At 37.7% G+C, this 17,103-nt stretch overlaps 1 protein-coding gene across 1 annotated transcript in view; it reads right to left on the bottom strand.

The window, feature by feature from the left end:
* Window positions 1–10,124: 10,124 nt before the first annotated feature.
* The window catches only part of MBTPS2 (membrane bound transcription factor peptidase, site 2), a 40,306-nt gene continuing 33,327 nt past the window's right edge, over window positions 10,125–17,103 (bottom strand). Inside the window, exons 8-11 of the mRNA XM_047764613.1 lie at window positions 16,874–16,968; window positions 16,315–16,510; window positions 14,376–14,451; window positions 10,125–13,116 (exon numbers count right to left, since the gene is read on the bottom strand). Coding sequence (XP_047620569.1) covers window positions 12,894–13,116; window positions 14,376–14,451; window positions 16,315–16,510; window positions 16,874–16,968 — 590 coding nt within the window. The 3' untranslated portion in view covers window positions 10,125–12,893. The remainder of the gene's footprint in view (window positions 13,117–14,375; window positions 14,452–16,314; window positions 16,511–16,873; window positions 16,969–17,103) is intronic.

Below are 17,103 nucleotides of genomic sequence, written 5' to 3'. Positions count from 1 at the left end.
CTTAGGAGTATAGCTGGGATAGGATAGCTTCGTGATAGTTTGAGAAGATTAGAGGTGCGATTGATGATAACTGAATTCTTTTGGGAGGTTCTGCTTTTAGGCAGACAGAGAATTTTAGGAATTCAAATGACTTCTGCTCAAAATTATTTTTGTGCCACAATGCCTTATTCTGGACTTCTTTGACTTTTCTACTTCGATCCTGTGTTTCCCGGGAATTCAGGTAAACACAAAACATTATTGAAATTACCAAATTCAATGCTATTATCCCAGAGGAGAGCATGGTGTGCCTGTTCCTCAAGTGACTCTGCTGGCAGGTCTTATCTTGAAGTAGGGCTGGCTAAACTGCTTCTTGCAGCCATGTGAAGACTGTCTTACTCAACAAAGATTTCTAGAGGGCCTACTCTGTGCCCAGTACTATTCTGGACACTTAAGACTCAAGTGATGCTTGAGGGAGAACTTCACCTGAGGTTCTCCATCAAACCCACAGATAACTACACCTGGATCTATGTCTGCTCTTTCTCCCCTCTTAGAAAGGGCAGCCCGTTTGCTGCTTTACTTGTGCTCTGGATCCCATCTCCTCCCTTGATGATCTTTCTTTCTCTAGGGTTCTTCCCACTGGCACCAAAAATATGCCCATGATCTTCCCATTGCTAAAACAATGACAACAGCAATGACAAAAACTTCCCTACGCATCCTTCACCAAGTCCCACACTTTCTCCCCACCCCTTCCAAATGGAACTTCTTGAGGGCATTTTTGACACTTGGACTCTCTATCTGCACCCTCCTCCCGATCCCTGCAACTCCTGCATCCGCTACAACCTGGCTCAGCTTCCCCTGCTGCACTGGGCCTGTTCTCTCCCACTAATCCCATGAACATTTTGCAGCCTCTCTCAGCCACATCTCACATTACTGACTTCTTGACACAGGCTCTTCCCTACATTTCAAACTCTCACTTACGGTTTTCTTACTAATTTTTCTGAAGATCCTTCTGTTTCCTCTTCCTCGTATCCTTCTTAACCAAATGCTGGCATTCTGAGAGCTCTATTCTAGGACACCTCCTTTCTTTTTCATTCTTTTACAGTCTCCCTGGACTATCCACTCCCATGGGTTCAATTACATATTTGGCGTGCATCAGCTCATTCGTAATATCTCCAGCTAATCTGAGTTCCAAACTTGTACATCCAATGGCTCCCTTAAAGTCCTCCCAGGCGTTCAGATTCAAGAGTTCCAAACTGAACTGCTCATTTTCTGGTATTTCCTAGCTCTGTTAATGGCACTTCCATCACCTATTTGTCCAAGCTGGAAATTTGAAGACTTCTTGGCTTCTTCCTGGACCTAAACTAAATGTAACCATCAAATACAGTGGATTTGACTTCTGAGTTGGTCCTCTTCTCTCTTTTGATCTCTCCTGCCACCATTCTATTCTATGTCATCATCATCTCTTGCTGAGATTACTGAAATAGTCTCCTAATCAATTTTTTTTTTTGGCTTTAGACTTGCTTCACTCTAATCCATGCTTTACCCTCAGCTAAGGTGGCCCATCCAAGATGCAATTCTGATGATGGCACTCTCTTGTTTGAAACTCTGAATGACATCCCCGCACCTCCGCTTTTTTTTTGTTGTTGTTGTTGCACCTGAGGCATGTGGAAGCTCCCAGGCCAGGGATCGAACATGTGCCACAGCAGTGAGCCAGGCCACTGCATGAATAACGCTGGATTCTTAATCCACTGCAACACAAGAGAATTCCTGAGTTCCCAGTTTTGAGTAGGCTAAAGTCAATACTCTCCTTATCCTATCTATATATAAGACTTGACTTTTTTTTTTTTTTTTGGTAGAACTTACGCAGTTAGGAGATTTTATTTTTATTTTTAAATTTTTTGTCTTTTTGCCTTTTCTAGGGCCACACCCATGGCATATGGAGTTTCCCAGGCTAGGGGTCCAATCAGAGCTGTAGCTGCTGGTCTACACCACAGCCGCAGCAACGTGGGATCCAAGCCGCATCTGCGACCTACACCACAGCTCACGGCAATGCCGGATCCTTAACCCACTGAACGAGGCCAGGGATCGAGGCCAGGGATCGAACTCGAAACCTCATGGTTCCTAGTCGGATTCGTTAACCACTGAAGCACGACGGGAACTCCCTAGGACTTAACTTCTGCTAACCGTCTTAGCTTAATCTCTTGCCACCCTATGCCTACAACAGTTGTTGGCATTCAGCATATACTTACCGTTTTAAAAATAAATACCTTTTCCCTTTTAAAATACAAAAGAGAAAAATCATCTTACTTATTGCAGTTTCCTCAGAGCCCAGAACATAGCCTGGAACATGGTAGGTATGCAATAAATATTTCTTTCTTGCTTTTTTTTTTTTTTTTTAAAATGGCCTCACCTACAGCATATGGAAGTTCCTGGGCTAGGGATTGAATCCAAGCCACAGCTACGGCATTACGGGATCCTTTAACTCACTGTGCCAGGTCCAGGATCAAACCCATGCCTCCACAGCGACCCAAGCCCCTGCAGTTAAACTCCTAACCCATTGTGTCACAGTGGGAATTCCCAGAATAAATTTTTTCTTTTTTCTTTTTTTGCTTTTCAGGGCTGCATCCATGGCATATGGAGGTTCCCAGGCTAGGAGTCAAACTGGAGCTGTAGCTGCAGGCCTACCCCACAGCCACAGCAATAGGGGATCCATACTGCATCTACGACCTACGCCACAGCTCACGGCAACGCCAGATCCTTAACCCACTGAGCAAGGCCAGGGATCAAAGCGGCAACCTCATGGTTCCTAGTCGGATTTGCTTCCACTGTGCTATGACAGGAATTCCAATAAATATTTCTTAAATGAAATACAGAACACAGGAGTTCCCGTCGTGGCGCAGTGGTTAACGAATCCGACTAGGAACCATGAGGTTGCGGGTTCAGTCCCTGCCCTTGCTCAGTGGGTTAATGATCCGGCGTTGCGGTGAGCTGTGGTGTAGGTTGCAGACGAGGCTCGGATCCCGCGTTGCTGTGGCTCTGGCGTAGGCTGGTGGCTACAGCTCCGATTCAACCCCTAGCCTGGGAACCTCCATATGCCGCGGGAGCGGCCCAAGAAATAGCAACAACAACAACAAAAAAGACAAAAAAAAAAAAAAGAAATACAGAACACATGTATCAGTTCCTATGACTGCAGAATAGGGATGAGCAAGAAAAACGGAACACTTTTAATCCAATAAGCATCTCTTAGAGTAGCATACTTATAAGAGTCATACTCAAAACATGGCAAGTTAAAAAACCACCTACCATTATCTCAGAATTCTGAAAAACATTTTAAATGGGTGAAAAAAGCACACCCAACCAACTTGCTTTAAACCGAGCATTTATTATGAACAGAAAAAGTTAAATTTTTACAAGTAATAAAACACAAATTCATAGTATCCTAACCTCATTTTTATGATTTTAAATTATGACTAAAATTAGTGCATATATTTGAACAAGTTATCAAGAAATGCAGTATTCCATACTTAATCATTATGTAATGAAAACAGATGAAGATACTTACTTTAAAATCAGGACCTCTATTCCAAAAACAGATTTTTTTTTACCTTTGAAGACTAATATTTAAAATTCCACAGAGAGAAGAATTGAAGTTTGAAAATTTAAGAAGCAAAAAAAAATTTAATTTAGAAGTTGATGAAAATAGTAACTTTAGATAATGATATATATTAAAGATGATCTCTAGATTGTTAATCTATATTATTTAGGAATGAGAAACAATATTTCAATACAAATAAAAACACCTCAAGGAAAATAAATTATTCAAGTACTCTATTAAATTAAAACAGATGAGATATACTTGACTGAATTGAAAAAAGGAAAATAATAGTTGCCTCATACAAATAAGAATGATTTATCAAATTAGAGATAATTTCACTTATATCTAATCTCTCCAAAGGATATAAATTTATGCCTCTTTCTGGCTGGTATGAAATACCTCTTAACACTAAACCATTTCCTTTGAGATGATTGGTTAAGCATTTGGGAAAAACAAAACACAGGTTATATCCCTACCTTGCACCAATATCAAAATACACTGCATGTGGATTAACAATATGAAGCTTTGAAAAATGAAATCATAAGATAATTATAAGAAAATGTTTGTGAATATTTACAAAATCTTGAGGAAACTTTCAAAACATATCATCAAAGGTGGACACCCACAAGGTAAAGATGGACAGACGATGATATATGAAAACATAAACATTATACTTAAAATTTTAATATATTCATATGTAACAAATCAAAGAGTGGAGCTGAGCTGATGAGGAAAAGCAGTTAAGAAGGCAATGAAAAATGGACAAAGGATGGGGATAAACAAAAAGAACTCAACGGGGAGTTCCCATTGCAGCTCAGTAGAAACAAATCTGACTAGCATCCATGAGGACATAGGTTCAATCCCTGGCCTCGCTCAGTGGCTTAAGGATCTGGTGTTGCTGTGAGCTGTGGTGTAGGTTGCAGATGCAGCTCAGATCTGGTGTTGCTGTGGTGTAGGCCGGCAGCTACAGCTCTGATTCAGTCCCTAGCCTGGGAACCTCCACATGCTGTGAGTGCGGCCCTAAAGAGACAAAAGCAAAGAAAAAACCTCAATGGACAGTAAATACATTTTAAGATGTTCAACCTCTTTTTCAATCAAAGAAATGCAACTTAAAATGCGATGCCATTTTTCCTTATCCAATTAATAGAAAAAAATGTAAATGCCACAAGGCAGTATGTATATACAAAACGTTGTTCACTGTAAACCAACTATAATGGAAAAAATAACAATCATTAAAAAAAAAAAGGGTTATTGAATACCTATTATATGCCAGGTACTAAGAATAAATTGATGAATAAAAATGTACACAAGTAAAAAACTTTAATTTCAATACAGCAATTTTTCTTTTAACATTATCTTAGTTTCTAGAATTATCCAAAATTATAGATATGCAAAAAGATCTAGTTATAAGGCTATTTCTCACAGCTTTGTTTATATTGCAAAGTTGGAAATAATAGAGATTGACTTAATTTAACACTGCAATATTATATGGCCATTAAAATAACACTAGAATATTAATAACATTGAAAAATGCTTGTAATATGTTGTCGAGTTTAAAAAGCAGCTTACTAATTATCTATAATATAATCCTATTTTTTTCAAGGAATTACAATTTACTTTCATTTAGTATGTTTTCTATAATGTACTTGTATTTCTTTTCTAGTAAGAAATAAACTGTTTTTCTACTAAGGCCAAAAATATTACATTATCTATCTCCTTCTGTTTCAATCCTATGTTCCCCAAGTAAACTCCTGATTACCAACCTCTTTTTCCCAGGTATTTCCATAACAGAAGAGGGAATACCCTGAATTGGAGAAGTGAACATTCATGTAAGTTGGTAAATGCTACCTCTCACTGTAGATTTCTGGTGATACATAAAGCCTAGGAAGAAAATTAGAAGCCATTAAAGGATGGAAACATGAGTTCCTTGCAGTGCAGGGGGTTGAAATCCCGAGGTGTTGTCAATGTAGCGACCGGGCTTGCTGCTGTGGCACAGGCTCAATCTCTGACTCGGGAACTTCCGCATGCCACAGGCATGGCCAAAAAAAAAAAAAAAAAAAAAGGGTGGAAACATAGTGGTTGAACATGAAGAAAAGAATGCTTGGAAAGTACAGAAGTCAGGGATCTGTAAAAGAAACTAAGGCATGGTTCAATATGTTTGCAAACTAATTGTGAAAAGATAACCTGAATGATGATGATAAGTAAGGTGATAATCACTGAAGGGAAATGTGGGCAAAGGATGTGGATAAAAAATCTGCAAAAGAACAGACATTAAGAAAGAAGTTTAGCCTCCTTTCTAGCTAAAAAAAAAAAAAACAATGAAAAGTTATTTTTAAAAAGGCTTACCTCAAAATGCAATATCCCAGACTGTGTACAGCTTTCTATTACTGTCTGATTTAGTCCTCTTGAGTTAAATCTACTCCAATTCTCTCCTGATATTGGTTTATCACAGTGCCACCTTCTGAGTTAAGACAGTTTGGGTAACACCAGATGTAAATGGCCATGTTACTATCAATGAATACATATAAGAACACAAGCTATTTTGATGTTTCAGTGAGCCAGATCCTTAGCCAACATCTTAAATATGATTTTAAGTCCAATTTGATTGGCAGAAGAAGTGTTTAAAAAGGTCAAGGCCTGGGGAGATACTCTGGATAATCAGAGCTAGCCCAAAGTTATTGGAAGTCAAAAAGCCCCACTGAAAGGAGGCAAGATCTAATACCAGCGTAGACTGAGATATGAGTGCAAATTTATGTTATAATTCTGCATTCTGAATATAGTTTAAATATATAATAGCAACACAAGCATGTCAGGCATCATATTAACTGTAGGTAAACTAACAATCTTATAAAGGAAAATACGTTTATATCTATTTTAAAGATAGTTCAGTTTTTGTTTTTGTTTTTGCTTTTTACAGCTGCACCCATGGCATATGGAAGTTCCCAGGCTAGGGGTCTAATCGGAGCTGCAGCTGCAGGCCTATGCCACAGCCACAGCAACCTAGGATCCGAGCCACATCTGTGACCTACACCACAACTCATGGCAATGCCAGATCCTTAACCCACTGAGCAAGGCCAGGGATGGAACCCACATCCTCATGGATACTAGTTGGGTTTGTTAACTGCTGAGCCACAAAGGGAACTCCAAAAGATAGTTCATTTTATATAGAAAAATAAACCTCAATTTCCTACCTCACACCATATATTCTAGAAATTAAAGATCACATTGTGAAAATACAATTCTAAAGCAAAAAGAAGAAAGTATAAGGTATTACTGTGACTTTGGGACAGGATAGAACTTTTTAAGTAAGACACAAAATACAAACAACGAATCAAGAAATTAATAGATTTGACTATATCAAACTAAGGATCCTTGCTCCAGAAGGGACCTCAAACATAAGTATTTACAGATAGGTGATAGACCAGGAAAAATTATTTGCAACATGTAAAAGAGACAAGAGATTGTTATCTAGAACATGGATTGTTGTGTAAATAGAAAGTAAATAGTTTAGGTTTTGTGGGTCATATGTTCTCTGTTGCAACTGTTGAACGCTGCTGTTGTAGCATGAAAGCAACCATGGACAATACATAAATGAAGTGAATAATGGTTGTGTGTCTATAAAAACTTATTTATAAAAATACATGGTAAGCAGGATTTGGCCCTCAAGCTGTAGTTTGTCGATCCCTATTCCTATGGATCAATAAGAAAAATTTAGGACACTTGATGGAAAATGGAACAAAGGATATCAATAAGCAATTGGCAGAATGAAAAATCCAAATGGCTAAACAAATATATGGACGTACAATCTTATTAGTAATATGAGAAATGCAAATTTAAGGATATGCCCTTTTGCACCTAAGGGATTTGTCAGAACATGGAAGTCAGATAATTTAGGTAAAGGTAAGGTTGTGGGGGAACGTGAAACCCTCATGCTTTGCTGACTAATGTCAGTTATAGAAAGCCATTTCTGGAGAGCAATCCAGAAGTGTTAAGTGAAATTACTGCAACCTTTTAACAGTATACATACTTTTTTTTTTTTTTTGTCTTTTTGTCTCTTTAGGGCTGCACCCACGGCATATGGAGGTTCCCAGGCTAGGGGTCTAATTGGAGCTGTAGCCACTGGCCTACACCACAGCCACAGCAACATGGGATCCAAGCCACGTCTGCAACCTACACCTCAGCTCATGGCAACGCCAGATCCTTAACCCACTGAGTGAGGCCAGGGATTGAACCTGTGTCCTCATGGATGCTAGTCAGGTTCGTTCACCACTGAGCCACGATAGGAACTCCCTACATACAATATTTTGTAATTAGAGATAATATACATTATCTTTATTTCACTATGGATCCAAAAACACAAATATAGACTGTCACTTAGTCTTTAGACCAGCTGTTATAAACTACTTTCTACAAACATGTTTCAGACATGAAGAAAAACTTAATATTATTTAACGTTTAATTACTTTACTATTTACAGTTTCGTATCTTTAAGAGAACTGGCTTTATGGGAGTTCCCGTCGTGGCTCAGCAGTTAACAAATCTGACTAGGAACCATGAGGTTGCGGGTTCGATCCCTGGCCTCCCTCAGTGGGTTAAGGGTCTGGTGTTGCCATGAGCTATGGTGTAGGTTGCAGACGCGGCTCGGATCCCATATTGCTGTGGCTCTGGCGTAGGCCGGTGGCTACGGCTCCGATTAGACCCCTAGCCTGGGAACCTCCATATGCCTCGGGTGTGGCCCCAGAGAAAAACAAAAAAAGACCCCCCCCCAAAAAAATATATATATAGAACTGGCTTTGTGATGCCTGATTAATGGGATGTAAAATCCACATGAATTTAAGATGAAGTGAGACTTATTTATTTTTTTGGCCGCTTCATGGCACATGGTGTTCCTAGGCCAGAGGTCAGATCTGAGGCACAGCTGTGATCTGCCAGTTGCAACTTACGTCACAACTGCAGCAAAGCCAGATCCTTTAATCCACTGTGCTGGGGTGGGGATTGAACCTGTGCCCTGGTGCTGCAGAGATGCCACTGATCCCATTGTGCCAGAGAGAACTCCTGAGATTTAATTTTATAGGAGGACGGAGAGACAATACCTGGTTCTACTCTTTGATACTTCTGGATTTTCCCTCCTCCACAGTGTCAGAAGCACTTGAGTAAAGAAGTCTGAGAAGCATTCAGATAATAAGAAGGAACAATTATTAAATATCCATCAATCTTTAGCTAAAAAAAAACTAAGATATAAGAGTGTTTTTTTCTTTCTTTAATGGGAAATCAAATTACACTATACAACCTGCTTGGTAATTAGAACTGCAACTTCCTTTAGCTCTTTTTTCTATCTCCACCCTGAATATAACCTACTGTAGCAACAGTTCTGAAATAGAGGCATTCCCCTCATTGAATTCATTTTCCATGGTCTGATAAAATGTAAAATGGATTATTCAAATTCATATGGCCTAAGCAACAAGAGTAGCTTGCAAATTCACTAATTAAAAAGGCTTATTTTTTCAATGAAGTATATCCTCATATTTTACCTTAAAAATAAATTTCTGGAGTTCCATGGTGGCTCAGCAGGTCTAGTGTTGTTACTTCTGTGGTTTGGATCACTGCTGTGGTGTGGGTTCAACTCCTGGCCCAAGAATTTCCACATTCTGCAGGCGTGGTCAAAAAAAATTTTTTTTTTGGTACTCGACTCTTTTCCAATGCTGAAAACCACTCCAGAGTTAAAATAGCTGTGAAATAACTGAAACAGTTTTTTTCTTCCTTTTATCACATGTTCATGTACTAAAAAGGCTATACTAAAGCATATGTATACTACTGTTTGATGAGTAATTAAAAGAAAATTAGATTATATTGAATCATATACTTTAAACAGGTGAACTTTATGGTATTATATCTCAATAAAGCTGAGAGATAATCAGTCATCTAGTCTTGTGGCTCTTAACAGTAGTGTAATGAGATCAGAAGCAAAGAGGAGGTGTGAAATGGAGCTAGCCAATCAGCAATTGGGCTAAATTCCCAGCCTATTTTATCTGGCCTTAGTAACCAAGAAAGGAGAGGAAGAGGGGGAGGGAGAGAGAAGGAGAGAGAGAGAAAGAAAGTGTGTGTCTGTGTGTGTCTGTGTGTGTGTGTGTGTGTGTGTGTGTGTGTGTGTGTTAGGGAAGTTGGCTCTGTCGACAAAGGAGGAAGCACTAAGGCAAAAGGTGAAGAAGAACCTCATGTCATAGGTGAAATTTTCATATATTCCTAAAAGCACAGACTAAGGGAAGACTTCTGTCAGACACCAATGAAATGAAACATGATGGTCCTCTTTCCTCATCCATGAACAGGCCATTTTTAAAACAGTAGTGAGGGCACAGGAATTTCATTTAAAAATACTTTTCTGTGGCCTGCCAACAACTTTCACATACAGAATGCTTGAGTGAAAACTGAAGGCTGCTTTTAGAATCACGAATTTAAAAACATCTAAGATTTTACTCTACGTAAAGGGAACAATTTTGACAGAGAGGAATACAAATTAAAAAAAAAAAGACAACACATAGATGATAAAACATGGAATGCTGGTACACATTTATTCTTTTATTGCTAAACATCAAATGCCAGCAACTATGATATCTTCAAGTTAAAGCCTAAGAATGAATTACATCTCAGTTGAAAGATTTATAGAAAAAAAACACCTGTGCACCATTAGTATGTGGACATTCAATAAATAACCACAGGACAAACTGATGACTGAGAGCCACATATCCATGAAGCATGTTTACACGTTACCATTAGAACAGATAATGACCTATAAGGGCGATTATCAAAAGGTCAAGTTTAACCTGCATGTCTTTTCAAACTGAGATGCTGAAAAGAATATATACATTCTTACAGACTGTAAGTGATTAAAAACATCTCTCACCAATGTAAACAATGCAGTTGGAACACTGAAAGTTTTACTGTTGAACAATGTGACAACACAGAACATTTTCTTCAAATCCTCAGAATAATTCATTTTTCTAATTGCTCTTCAAAAACCAAAATGGATTATTTTCATCAAGATGATAACATACCAGGGACACAAAAGACCTTCCAAGTTATTATTTTTTATGCTGACATATATTTACAGTAAATACTCAATAACACTTTTTTACAGCTTACTTAAATAGAAACATGCTCTTCTAACCCATAAATAACACTAATCATTATCCATTCGACCACATTTATTAAGTACTTTTGATGTCTCATGCACTGTGCCTGGGATGCAAACATGAGAATGACACAATCCTTGCTCTAGAAGTGCCCACAGTCAAGCTGAAGAGAAATGTTTCCTTTCTTAAACAATGAGGCCATTTTTGTAAAAATGGGACTATCTGCTCAATATCCTAACAGAGCATTCCCAAATCCTGACCCTATGGAGCAAAAGACCAAGGTGTTTAAAAGCTGTAAGAAAATGAGGTGTTTGGGGTTATTTTTCTATTCAGAAAATGAAGTTAACAGCTAAGATTTCATCTACTAAAATTTTTTCTCAGTTAAAAAAAAAAACAACACAGCAAACCCTCAACTACGATAAAAAATTTTTAAAAAAGAAAAAAAAAAAACCCTGCACATATACAGCATTTCTATTCTGCTTTGTTAATGTAATCAAATTAATTAGGTAAGTATTTCATAGTATTCCCCAAGCTTTACTACCTGAACAGGTCTGAGCATTACTCTGCTAATATACTTTAATTCTGGAATACTGTCTGCCTAAAATAGAACAAATGCCTTTTTCCTAGGATAAACCAGTAATTCCTATGGTTTTAAGTAGTGGCAATAACTGATGACCTCAAGTTACTTAAAAAAAGTTAAATTATATTCAATATATAATTTCTGTTTAAGAAGGCAGGCAGATTTATAATACAACCTAAACTTCCTTAAAAATGACTACAAAGTTCTAGTGCCTAAAGAGCAACTCGGTGACTCAAAGAGGTGAACCCCATGAATACCTCACTTAGTGAAAGAGTTGGATACAAGACTGTTAAAGTTCTTGAGTATATGAGAGAAGCACGTATTTTTCATCAAACAAACAGCATGCTTATATACTTCCTAAGACCAATAGTTTCACACTGGCCTATTGAGTTCCTGGATCACCCATGGCTACATCTCCTGTCTCAAAGATCTCAAACTAGGCAGGGCTCTTTTGGGCTCAAGAGCCAGTTTCCAGGCTCTGGCAAATCCACGTGTGTACTCACATGTAGCCATTCTCACTGTACTATCAAGTCTTTCACGGACGCACAGAGGTAGCTTAGAGGAAAGATGGAAAACAAGGACTATGTATTTAATTACCCAACAAAGAGGAACATGGGAGCCACTGATGAGGACAGAGTATAGTTCAGGGCTTAAGGTAGTTGCTTCCTGAAGACAGAACCCAGGAGCTAGGCCCCAGTTAGCCCCAGCAGCACAAGAGAAAATGTCTACCCCTGAAGCGTTCCAAGCTTTACAGCTCTGTAGAGAATGGTAACCAGGACTGCAGAAGGTCCTGCCATCTGCCTTGTGATTTGCCACAAGACGCACCTGGCTCAGCTCTAAGGCTCACCCCTAAGTGCCTCAGCTCACATGCTGCAGATGGGAGATGGTTCCCGCAGCTCACTGTGAATGTCAAGGCTAGTGCTGCTTTATGAGAGTACAGGGACATATTATCAAAGGGGCAACTCTTGTTGGGCAAAACATGTTTCACAATATTATAGACTGTACTTCCTATTTGTTCATGTATTTGGCATCATTTGACAAAGATTTTCCCTTTCCTATCAGCAGATTCTTTTACGGAATTTTATTAATTTAATTGTAATCTCAGTTGTCAAGAGTACAAAATAATACAGTATTTAATTTTAAAATACTTCTCAAACAAGACAAAAGGACAAGAGACATAGGCCAAGAAAATGCTCACCCTTCTATTTGGCCAAAGTCTGGCCTCCTTCAAATCTGGATTAATGATACTTTTTCAAGAAGTTTTTCCTAATTAATCCCACCCAATTCTGTTTTCCTTTATATTATTTCAACAGGACATACAGTCACATAAAAATGGTTTAACATGAATCTGCACTGGTTTAGAAATTGTTCCACAAGCATCTGTCTGAAGTTTGTAGGTTCGGTCATTAAAACTAGAAGGTAATCAGGGACTATGCCTGTCATTTCTTCTGTTTATTCCTCATCCCAGAGTTTGGATACTCTGGAAAAAGGAAGAACTTAAGTTCTTGGCTAAAATGTAATTTTAAGGAAACACTTTATATTTCATACCAAGTAAGGTTTTCAATATTGTATATTGTAGCTCAGAGATTCTATCAAATGAGAGCAAATATTACCGGGCTGTAACCATCCAGAGTCCCAGGGTCACATTGGCAGCCAAAAGTACACTGCCACCAAGCAAGATGAAAAATCCTATCAGATCTTTGACGTCATTGTCTCCAATTACTGAGGTAAGAGTAGCATCTAGGAAAGAGTTTAAAATCCACTGTCCGTCCAAAGCAAAGCAGGGCACTGCATTAACAATAGCCAGAGCTCCTGAGAGGGAAATCAGGTACCTGGTTAAAGTCAGTCAAGGAGCCCACAGCGAGGTCTGTATGCAAGCACATTTCTTGGGAATCAGAAGCAGGTATTTTACTAGGACTGGATTTGTGATTATAGGTGACTTCCCTCCTTTCTTTAAATCTCTGCCCACTAGTAAAGGTAATTCCTTCTTAGATTTCTACTATTTAAAACAAATGGCTTATTTTGAAGTTCAAAAATCTTGACTAGAAAAATGAAAGCCAACCGTTTGCAAACTGTGGCAATCTGTAATGAACTCCTAGGAAGACGAACTTTTTCTAACCCTTTAATGATACAATAAGGGAAAGGAATATGGAAGGACTGAGAAATAAGGGAAAACTACTTTTTGATCCTTACAAAGTATACTTACATTAGATTTATAAAGATCTGGCTCCTCGAACACTACTTTACTATCACCTGTAAGGTCATAGTATAAATACCTCTGAGACAAAGCTGTAGTCAAGAAGGTACAATCTTGACTGAACACAGTTTTTAGCAACTCATTTGTTCCTAATTTGCTCATTTGTTTTCCATCTCATTTTTCTGCAAATCATTAAGAAATTTAAAAATATTTAAAAGTAACAAAAATGAAGAACCTTTCCAAACTGTTCAGTTTATCCAAATTCTATATAATTATCGATTTAAAATTTCATCTTTTCTTTTTGGCTGCACCCATGGCACATGTAAGTTCCTGGGCCAGTGATCAAACCCGCGCCACAGCCGTAACTCAAGCCACAGCAGTGACAACACCAGATTCTTAATCCATTGAGCCACCAGAGAACGCCTTAAAATCTCTTCTTTTATTTGCAAACGTAATAGACTAAAGAATACAAGAGACTTTGTCCTCTGAATGCTGTTTTAGTAGTGGAACCAGTTTGATCTCCCTTATTCATTCTTCCACCTGGTCAGAGCTAACAGGCTCAGAAGGGGTGGAATTCATCACGCAATTAGTTGCTGAAGCATTCATCCTCGTACTAAACATTTTCGGACCTCTAACTTCAACTCCCAATTTGTATTCTGGTTCCATCCCTTCCTCATCTTCACCTTTCTCTTTTACCAGTCAATCTCTTTCCTGACTTCTTCCTTGCTAGGTACTTTCTGATTTTTTTCAACTTTAGAGTCTCTCTTTTTTTTTTTTTAAGTTATTAGCAATTGATTGGCACTTGTAAGGTCTGTGCATGCTCTCTACTCAAGGTAAAACATACCAGTTCCAAGTAGTGTGCTTTTAGAACATTTTTCACACCAGAAAGGATACTTGACAAATGTCTCCACAACCACAGGCAGATCTATGCTTAGGAAGTTGAAACGTGGGATAAAACTGGTGATGCTCACTAAAAAAGAAAAACAATAATGAATATTATTTATACAGATAAGCAACAGCATGTGAACTTTACCATATGGCTAAAAATTGGGCTGGCCTATTAAATTGATTGAGAAAGCCCTCCCCAAACAAATGCAGGCAGGCCAAATGCCTCGCGGATGAAAGCAACTGGTAATACTAGAACATCAAATAAACATAGTGTAATAGAGAAATTCATGTCCCAGTGTGTACTTATATTTTGAGGTAAGAGTAAGATAAAACTGATTATATACCAAGTATGATTACCAAACACAGAGACTGACTTTAAAAATACACTAGAGTCCTTATTCTTTCAAAGAGGTATAACCTTAAAATCAAATTCACTCCAACTACTATGGCACTTAATCTCTTTCTGGTCTAAATTTCTCTTCACTCCTAAAATTAGGATTAAGACTAGGGGGATTTTCGGAGTTCCTGCTACGGCACAACGGGATCGATGGTGCCTCTGCAGTCAGTGGCAGGGAGGCAGGTTGGATCGCTGGCCCAATGCTGGATCCCGGTGCTGCAGCTGTGGTGTAGGTCACAACTCTGGCTTGGATTTCATTCCTTGTCCAGGAACTCCATATGCCACCGGGGGGCCATAAAAAAAAAGACTAAGGGATTTTTAAGGTCTCTTCCACTTTGTGGATTCCACAATCCTGTTTTACTTCAAAACACTTAAAGACTCTCTTGTAATTAGAGAGAATCCATAGCACACATTTCTGAATTACCTAAAAAGGAACATTTTTACATTTGTTGAGGATGATGTAATTATCTGTACTTCAGAGTCGCCTAGTGTCAAACTCATAAATAAGAAGAATGACGCAAATTGTATCTTAGGTTATGACTATGGAGCAATGAGAGATTCTTTAAAGAGTAACATAAATCCTACACGTTCATCAATTGATGAATAAATACAGAGAATGTAATATGGCCATACAATGGAATATTATTTGGCCATAAAAAGGAAATGATATACTGACCACATACTACAATATGAATGAATCCTGAAAGCATTATGCTAAGTTTCACATAGTCACAAAATTTTACATATAGTCATTTAAATTTTATGTGCAGAAGAGGCAAATTTACAGAAACAGAAAGTAGATTAGTAGTTGGCAAGGGCTGCGGTGGTGGTGGTGGCGTGTGTTGAGAAATGGAATGAATGACTAATAGGTATGGCTTTCTTTGTGGGGTGATGAAAATTTTCTTGAACTAGACTGTAGCAATGGTTATACAACTCTGAATATATTAAAAACTACTGAATTGTATACTTTAAAAGGGTGAATTGTATGGTATATGAATTTATTTCAATAAAACTATTATTAAAAAAAGGAACATAAGAAAATCTTGTACAACAAAGTTAGACTATATGATTTTCAACCATATGGAAAAGTTATATATTTAATCCAATCATGCTGCCACTACTAAATCAACTACGCTGGCCTGGCTTTGAAATTATATTCATATAAAATTCATGTGTCATACAAAAATTATTTTATGGCCATTATCACTATGATTCCTGGTATTCTTTGGCACATGTTGTTCTTGCTACTGTTCTGGTAGCTTGGATAGATTTAATAAACTTTCAGAGACTTGGACACAAATGGTGGTGAAGGAAAAATGCATCACTCTCCATAGGCAGACATGGGGTTCAGCTTCATCCTGCTTTATAAAATCAGATTATTTTCCTACTGCTTAGATTTCACTTAATGCTTAAGAACAAGTTAGCAAGACTTTGAAAGGTGATCAAATACAATAAATAAAATTAATGCAAGATTCTTACTGAGTTTCTACCACTGAGAATATATGCCATCTTCATGATGTTCTGAGGGTCTACCACAATAATACCCACCTGTGTAATGAAGGTGCAGTGGGTGTCCTACATACAACATATCAATCTGAGGTGGGTGTTTCACTTTTATTAAGCGAGTATGAGTCTCCAAAGAAGGTATTATACAGAAACTTGAACTTGAGCTTTTTTTACAATCTTTATTGGTTCTACAAACTTGGGTGGCTTCAACTGCTTTCCGGGCAGGTAGACATGTATGCTAGGGATAAAATAGTAATTAGTCAATACTAAAAACGATTTAACAAGAAAAACAGCAGGTTAACATTCCTTCAATATCTTTCATGTCACCTAGCATATTAGGAATGAAGTTCATATAAAGGAAGTGCCATTTATGTTTATCTACTATAAATCAGATTCAATTATTCCATTTAGGCCGCATAAGATATTAACACTGTAACATTTTTAAAGATTCTCAAACGAAACATGATATGTGAAACATAGAGATTTTAATAAAATGATACAAAGCAAAAGGGTGATGCTTTTATAGATTCCATTTTAGTTCTATATGCTTATTTTGCAATAATTGTATCAGGCAAGCAAGATTGCTTCAGGGACAACTTACCAAACGTTTATTAAAATTATTTCTATAGGAAAAGCACACATCTGTAAGGCTGTGATTGTTACAGCATTCGGTCGAACCATCTAGTCGTTTGTATGCTAAAGAGAAATAGTTTATTAGAATGTGTTATATAAGAAAAGAACCCACTATATAGAAGTACATTTGTAATAAGAATTTTGCTTTTAAAACAAAAAGAATTAAATAAATTGCATATGAATCCAGAGAACTGTATA

This window comes from Phacochoerus africanus, chromosome X (genome assembly GCF_016906955.1).
Source record: "Phacochoerus africanus isolate WHEZ1 chromosome X, ROS_Pafr_v1, whole genome shotgun sequence".
Lineage (NCBI taxonomy): Eukaryota > Metazoa > Chordata > Mammalia > Artiodactyla > Suidae > Phacochoerus > Phacochoerus africanus.
This window is presented reverse-complemented; position numbering and strand designations above follow the sequence as displayed.